A 7,220-nucleotide genomic window follows, 5' to 3' on the forward strand; every position below is an offset into this window, starting at 1 on the left:
TAATCCTTCTGCTGACTGGGACCCTGGACTATCCTAAACCCCAAATGCAAACTCAACTCACTTGAGCTCTGAACACATCCTCAGGGGAAAAATGACTTGTTCTCCAAATGCAGGGGCAAAAATTTCCATGGACACTGCAGACAAGATGTCAGGAGATGTGGGGGTGCTCCACAGGAGCTGGGGGGCACTATGGGATCTCATCTTCTGTTGACTGGTTGATCACTACCCACCCCAAGCACCTGTTTGGGGAGGTTTACATGGTACAGGCTATGGCCTCCGGGGGGTGGGGGGGGGGGGAAGACTTGCAGAGAAAACCCCAGTTGGGAAAAAGAGGGTCTGGATCTCAGAGGGATTGACCTAGACCTCCCAGGGGCCCCCCCATTTTGAGATTCTGAAAAGGCTTAGGCTATCCTCTCCAGTGTCCAAGCTTCTCGGTACAATAAACAAATTTTAAAGCGACAAAACGCAGTATCAAAATAGTGTTATATTTTAATATGTTTTCATTTTGCAAATTGTTTTCAAGCCTCCCACAAAAAAAAAAAAAAAAAGGAAAAGAAAAGCAAGCAAGCAAAAATATTACACAGTTTGGGCTTCTCCAGTTTGATCAAGTAACAGCTAGCCCCGGCCACGCGATTGAGGACACCAGCCTGGCGTGCCCGTGTGCGCGTGGCCCACTACCAAGCCCCGCGCGGGGAGCCTCCGCCCCGGCCGCTCCTCGGAGGCCCGCGCCAGCCGCAGCCCCGGCGCGCTCAGTCCCCACGCGCGGTCGCGAGGGCGCGGACCGGGGCGGGGGGCGGGGGCGCGGGGAGGCTGGGCCGCGGCGGCGGGGGCGTGAGCGCGGGGCGAGAGGATGATGCAACCGCCCCGGAGCCTCCCGCGCCCCTCGATTGGCCGGCGCCTGGCGGCCGCGCCGCCCATTGGTTGGAGCAACGAGGGCGGGGCCGACGAGGCTCGGGTGCCGCGTGGCGGGCGCGGCTCCGCGGCTCCGGGGCGACCTGAGCGCGGTGAGTGGGTGAGTGGGCGCGGAGCTGGGGTCAGGTGTGGGTGGGGGCGGTGCACGGGGAGAGGCGCGTTTGCACACCGGCTCGGGCCTGGGGGGGCCTCCGGGCTCCGAGCCGTCGCCCCCCGCGGCTGTCCGACCCCTTCCGGAGGCCGGCACGCCCCTCCCCGTGTCCTCTGTCCGGGACCGTCGGGGGCAAACTGTGGGCAGGGAGACTGGAGCGATTGCCACGTCGGAGCTGGCGGGCGGCGTCGGGGAAAGTTGGACCGGCTGGGATGGCGGTGGGAGCGGGGAGATGGGCGCGGGGCCAGCGGCCGGGCCTGGCGCTGCCCGCCCAACTTCTTGCTCTGGATCCTGCCCCATCTCGCCCCGCAGTTGCTCCCCCAGCGCCCCCCAAAGCCCGTGCCAGCTGCGAGGGCTGTGGGCGGGGCCCCAGACAACATGAGCGTGGGCTTTATCGGAGCTGGCCAGCTGGCCTTCGCCTTGGCCAAGGGCTTCACAGCCGCAGGTAGGCCCTGCAGCCCGGAGGCCATGGAGTGGGCAGGGGTGGGCCATTACCCTTCTACCGGCTGGGGGTGAGGTTCGGGTCTGGAAAACTTGCCCTGTTTCAGTCCTGTGGGAAATGGCAGCCTTGGGATGTTTGGGGGTGGGGCAGGGATTGCTGTCTTATCTGGGTGGTGGGATTTCCACTTTCCTTCCTGGGAATGTGATGGGGGGAGGCCAGGACAGGCCTTGAGGAAGGATCTCTGTTACCCACAGGCATCCTGGCTGCCCACAAGATCATGGCCAGCTCCCCAGACATGGAACTGGCCACCGTTTCTGCCCTCCGCGTAGGTGCAGGGTGGAGGGGGACAGGGAGGCAGTCCCGGAAGGGGCTAGTTGGTGTGTCTGGGGAGAGAGTGGGATCGCCTTGACCCTGAGGGCCGCAGGTGTAAAGGGCCAGTGGAAGACACCATGTGACCCCCCCCCCATGAGATGCTGTAGCATCCCACAGACCCTGCCTCCTGGCCTGCTGGTGGCTCCCCTTGCTCGGCTCTCGGAACCTGGGTGACAGGCACACGTGCAGCTGGTGGGGGGGGGGTGTGCCGGACTGGAATGGGGTTCCCCAAATGGAGCCTCCACAGGGCCTGTGGGAGCCAGGCAGATGGGACCACAGTGTCAGGGCCAGGTTGAACACATCTGGGGACTGAAATAGCTTTGGTTACCACAGCTGAATCAGGGCTCCAGATGTCCAGCCGGGAACCTGCCACCCATAACACCACTCACCCCTGGAGGACGGTCGCCCACGGTGGGGTGGATCAGGGCCGTGGCATGGATACATACCCCTTTTTCTGTTTGCAAAAGGGACGTATTCCAGAGCAGAGAGCTTCTTCCACTTCAGGGTGGGAAGGGTGGCTGGGGGCTGTCAGAGCTCCATGCCCTGAGCCCCCTACCCTGACTGTCCACATTCTCAGCAACCTCTGTCCTCTTCTACATGTGGGGCTCTTAGCTTGGGGAGGATACTAGGGGGGCCAGCCAGCGACGTCGGCAGGCTGAGCCCACGTTGGTGCTCCCTGCAGAAGTTGGGAGTGAACCTGACACCCCACAACAAGGAGACCGTGCGGCACAGTGATGTGCTCTTCCTGGCCGTGAAGCCACACATCATCCCTTTTATCCTGGATGAGATTGGCGCTGACATTGAGGATCGTCACATCGTGGTGTCCTGCGCTGCTGGGGTCACTATCAGCTCCATCGAGAAGGTGAGCTCTGTGGGTCCAGGCCGGTGTGCCGCACGGTGGTCAGGAGCTCTGGCCGTGAAACGGGCACAGTGGCCCAGCCCACAGCGAGAAGCCAGGAAATGCGTAGTTGCCCGAGCGCGTTCAGTCATGCCTAGCACGCTCTGCTGGGCAAGGGGCGGTACAGACACACAGCTGGTTTCTCCTCCAGAAGCTCACGGCGTTCCAGCCAGCCCCCAAAGTCATCCGCTGCATGACCAACACGCCGGTCGTGGTGCGAGAGGGGGCCACCGTGTATGCCATGGGCCCCCACGCCCAGGTGGAGGACGGCAGGCTCCTGGAGCAGCTCATGGGTAGCGTGGGCTTCTGCACGGAGGTGGAGGAGGACCTGATTGATGCCGTCACGGGGCTCAGTGGCAGCGGCCCAGCCTACGTGAGGACCGGGGATGGGCGGCCACTGGTGGTGGTGGACGGTTCCCAGGCCCTTGGGGCACGTCCTCACCCCGCTCCCTGCTCTGGCTGCAGTGGGCAGAGCTGCCGGACCCACTGTTGCCTGGAGGAGGAGGAGGGGCCTAGGGCCGTGGCTTAGTGCCTTCTCCCTGCAGGCATTCACAGCCCTGGAGGCCCTGGCTGACGGGGGCGTGAAGATGGGGCTTCCCAGGCGCCTGGCGGTCCGCCTCGGGGCCCAGGCTCTGCTGGTCAGTGTTTTTCCTGGTCCTTTGGTGGGAACCACTCCTTGCCGGGCCTGATGCTGTTGCAGTGGGGGTGGATGGGTGGAGAATCAGCGGGTGCACGGGCGCCGGGGCTGGGGGCAGTGGCCTGCAGGCCGGAGAGGCGCCCTGCGGCAGTCAGCTGTTCGCTCTGGCTATAGGGGGCCTCCAAGATGCTACTGGACTCGGAGAAGCACCCAGGCCAGCTCAAGGACAACGTCTGCTCTCCAGGCGGGGCCACCATCCACGCCTTGCATGTCCTGGAGAGTGGGGGCTTCCGCTCCCTCCTCATCAACGCTGTGGAGGCCTCCTGCATCCGCACACGGTGGGCCCCCAGTGCTGCCTCGCACATTCTGCTCAGCCATTCCCTGAGCAGACGTTACCGAGGCCTGGCAGGGGCGCCCCCAGGGTCACAGCTTATAGTTCCCCTTCACCAGCTGTTGTCCCGTGGGGACGGGCTGCCCTGTGAGCCCACGCTGTGCTCCCCACAGAGTGTCACCCCCTGCAGCCCGCACAGCAGGGTGACCACCCAGGCCGGGGAGGCAGGCCAGTGGGAAGCAGAGGGAACCCCTGTGGGCCGGGTCACCCCTTCCTCCCTGCCCTCCTCCTCCTGGGGAGATTCGCCAGTCAGCCGGCAGGAGGCTCAGCTCTGCGCATGCGCTCGCCCCAGCTCCGGGACGGCAGGAGGGACTCGAAGAGGCCGGATGGATGGCAGGGTTTGGTGGCTTGGCTTGGAGCCGTCGTCCCATGAAGGGTTCAGGGGCTGGGGCGGCCAGTAGATTTGGTGACCCTGAGCTGATCTGAATGAGGTGAGAGGCAGGCAGAGGGCCGTGTGGGGGAGGGGTGGCTGGCAGAGGGAGCTGCGGCAGGAGGGACAGCAGAGTAGCACCCAGGCCAGCAGGCACTCCTTCTTCCCTGGGGGACAGCTGGGCCCAGGCGGGAGGCAGAGCCCGGGAGCCAGCCCTCCTCACTGCCTCCCCAGGGAGCTGCAGTCCATGGCTGACCGGGAGAAGGTCTCGCCAGCCTCCATCAAGAAGACCATCCTGGACAAGGTGAAACGGGAGTCCTCTGCAGGGCCCTCACTGACCTCTTCTGGCCACTCCAAGCTGGTCCCCCAAAGCCTGGCCCCAGCAGGCAAGGAGAACTGAGGTGTCCAACATGCTCGCCAGGCTGCTCCCCACCTCCTCCTCGCTGCTGTGCTTGGGACACTCCTGTGCTGGCTGTCCTTAGCCCCAGGCCACACAGGGTGTCCCCACGGCAGCCTGCTGCCCGCCACTCTGGTCAACTCAGGTCAGCAGGGGTTGTAACCAGGGAGGGACCACATTGCTTCCCAGCAGGAATTTGTGCAGTCACTGAGTGCTTCCTGGCCCAGAACACAGATGGATTCTCCGATCTCAGCGACCCCCTTCCTCTGCCCCCAGACCAGGTCAGGAGCTCTTCTTCTGGAGTTCAGGAGGCCAGGGGGTCTTAACTCCCCATGGTCAGCTGGCTTGGGGCTTGGCCCCTCCTGAGTACAAAGGTCAAGTGTCCCTCCCCTGCACCCCCACTCCCGGGAAGGCCCAGCCAAGGAGGGAACCCCATCCCACCCCTGCCTCTTCTCCAATCTCCACTTGGGGGGATGCCTCCTCAGTGTGAGAAGGACCAGAGGGTCCCAAGTGTCCTGAGTCTGGCAGGCAGGACCACGGCTGCCAACTCTCCCTTATCCCTGTTTGGCATTTGAGAAAAGGGCTCCTTGGATAGTCTCAACTTCTGAGGTCCGTATCTCCCATTCCCCACCCACCTTACAGAGCCTGTATTTCTCTCCCCAGCCTTTTAGATGAAATACATTGGTTTCCAACCCAGTGCCTTGTTTCGAACTTCATCACCTCGTGTGGAGGGAGGGCCCCAGCGGCCCTAGAGGGTCCTTGTTGAGTGTCGTCTTAGACGCTACCCACAGCCCACAGGTCCTGGAGCCCTTTTTTGCAAGGCATTCTGGCTGCAGGGGACTGAGTCTCAGTGAGCACAGGTAGAGGGAGATTCTGGGGAAGAGTGTGGTGCTTTGGGCCTCAGTCACAAGGCGTGACCCGAAGCTGGCACTGGAGGCTGGGCTTTGCGTGCCCTGCTGTGTGAGGGGCCCCAGCCTCTGTACCCTCCACACCTCCAAGCTTAGCGGGGGCAGATGTCCCCTCCACTCACACGGGCAGGGGCAGGTGAGGAAGGAGCCCCCTAGGGAGGTATATTAGGGGTCTCCAGAGACACAGAACCAGCAGATGTGTATATATCTGGGCCTGGAGGGCCTGTGTCCCCCCTTGTGTGCGCAGAGGTGGGCATGAGGGTGGGCAGTGAGCAGCCGGAATCACCCCTCTCTGACAGAGCCTTGGCACCCTCTCTCTGGGGAAAAAACGTTCCCAGAAGAGGTCAGGCCACAGGCCTGGCCAGGACCAAGGCTGGCTTCCAGCCACCCCTTCAAGCCAAGGCGGGTCTCGCTGAGTACTCGCCGTTGGGAGGACGAGGGGGCGTGCGGCCCCGCTCTGGGTCTGAGGGAAGTGAGCAGGTGGGTCTGAAGTGTGGAAAAGGCACATCATGGTGTTGGAGGAAGCACCGGGGTCCAGATAAGCTTTGCAAGGAGGCTTTACTCCGACCCACGAAGAAGGTACTGGGTTCCGGCAGATGGGACCTGTGGGCTTTCAAGCTGCCGTTTTGGCTCAAGCCAAAGTTCCACAGGTGGGGAAGCAGGAGAGCCTGATGGAGCCTGAGGAAGGGGAGTGAGCTAGGCAAGAAGGCTGCAGAGGTGAACGAGGCCTGAGTGTCCCACGGGGACAGACATCCAGGGCTGCCACTGTAAGCATGAGCACAGACTGCCCTGTGGGAGGAGCAGGGACCTGATTCACATGGGTGCAGGGTGGGCCGAGGACAGAGCTGGGCCTCAAGGGCCAGGGGCCCACAGATGCCAGCTGGGAAGCATTGCGATGCTACCACCTAGAGAAGCCACCACAGGGGTCCCACTGGGGAGGGTCAGTTTGGCATGCCTCCCTGCTGCCATCGCTGCCCGTTCTGACACCTATCAAATGGGGCATGAGGGAACTTACTGCCCTCTGCCCAGTGGGCCGGGTGGGCCTGGTGGAAGAACCAGCTCCCTCTGCTTGGTCCAGCTTCTGCCTCAGTTTCCTAGTTGGAATTTTGCCCTAGGCTCCTGCCTGCCTGGATGGGGCCCTTGCCCTGCTTCTCTGCCAGTCCTTTCCTGTACCAGGCTGACCCCTGTCTTGTGGCCCCCATGAGAACTGGGCTCAGGCTCCGGAACAAACAGGTCAGCAGCCCTTGGCCAGACAGAGAAGGGAGAAGTCCATCCTAGGAGGACCCTGGCATGGGCCTATCTCCCTGCCTGGACCCCCGTGGGAGTAGGGCTAGTCAGTCCGTTTGGACACCAACCACATCCCCTTGTGCCCTGAGCCTCCTTGCAATGTCAGTTTGGGGCCTGCTGAACTCCAGGAGAAGCCAGGGGGGCCCCCAGATCTGCCCATGGAGGGTGCAAGCTGAAGAGGGACATCTGGGAGGTGCCAGCAGGAGGGCAGTGGCCAGCTGCAGTGGGAAGCAATGCACTGGGGGCCCAGGGAAGGCCAGGCTGGACCAGAGAGCCAGGTCTCGGCGTCTGCTCCCAAGAGGCAGCTTGGAAGCTGGTCATGGTGATGCTGCGTGGACCAGCAGGGATGCTGAAACCCGTGGGCCTGTTTCCTTGCAGTATCACTCCCAAGCAAGGCTGCAGTGCTGTTCCTGGGTGGGGGCCAGCCAGACTTAGGGCAGGTGAGACCAACATGG

General features: G+C 63.0%; 1 protein-coding gene across 2 annotated transcripts; it reads left to right on the top strand.

Moving 5' to 3' along the window:
* Positions 1–911: 911 nt before the first annotated feature.
* Positions 912–5,266, top strand: PYCR1 (pyrroline-5-carboxylate reductase 1). 2 transcript variants are annotated; one of them, XM_006743093.3, is made up of 8 exons: positions 912–1,012; positions 1,376–1,508; positions 1,760–1,830; positions 2,560–2,739; positions 2,927–3,148; positions 3,321–3,413; positions 3,587–3,750; positions 4,408–5,266. In XM_006743093.3, the coding sequence occupies exons 2-8, from the start codon at positions 1,442–1,444 to the stop codon at positions 4,571–4,573; spliced, it is 963 nt and encodes a 320-aa protein (XP_006743156.1). In that variant the 5' UTR covers positions 912–1,012; positions 1,376–1,441; the 3' UTR covers positions 4,574–5,266. The 2 variants fall into 2 exon arrangements, with proteins under 2 accessions (XP_006743156.1, XP_030894816.1); XM_031038956.2 differs by having other exon boundaries at positions 986–1,004.
* The last annotated feature ends 1,954 nt before the right edge of the window (positions 5,267–7,220 follow it).

The sequence above is a fragment of the Leptonychotes weddellii genome, chromosome 15 (assembly GCF_054177405.1).
Source record: "Leptonychotes weddellii isolate Sample4059 chromosome 15, ASM5417740v2, whole genome shotgun sequence".
NCBI lineage: Eukaryota > Metazoa > Chordata > Mammalia > Carnivora > Phocidae > Leptonychotes > Leptonychotes weddellii.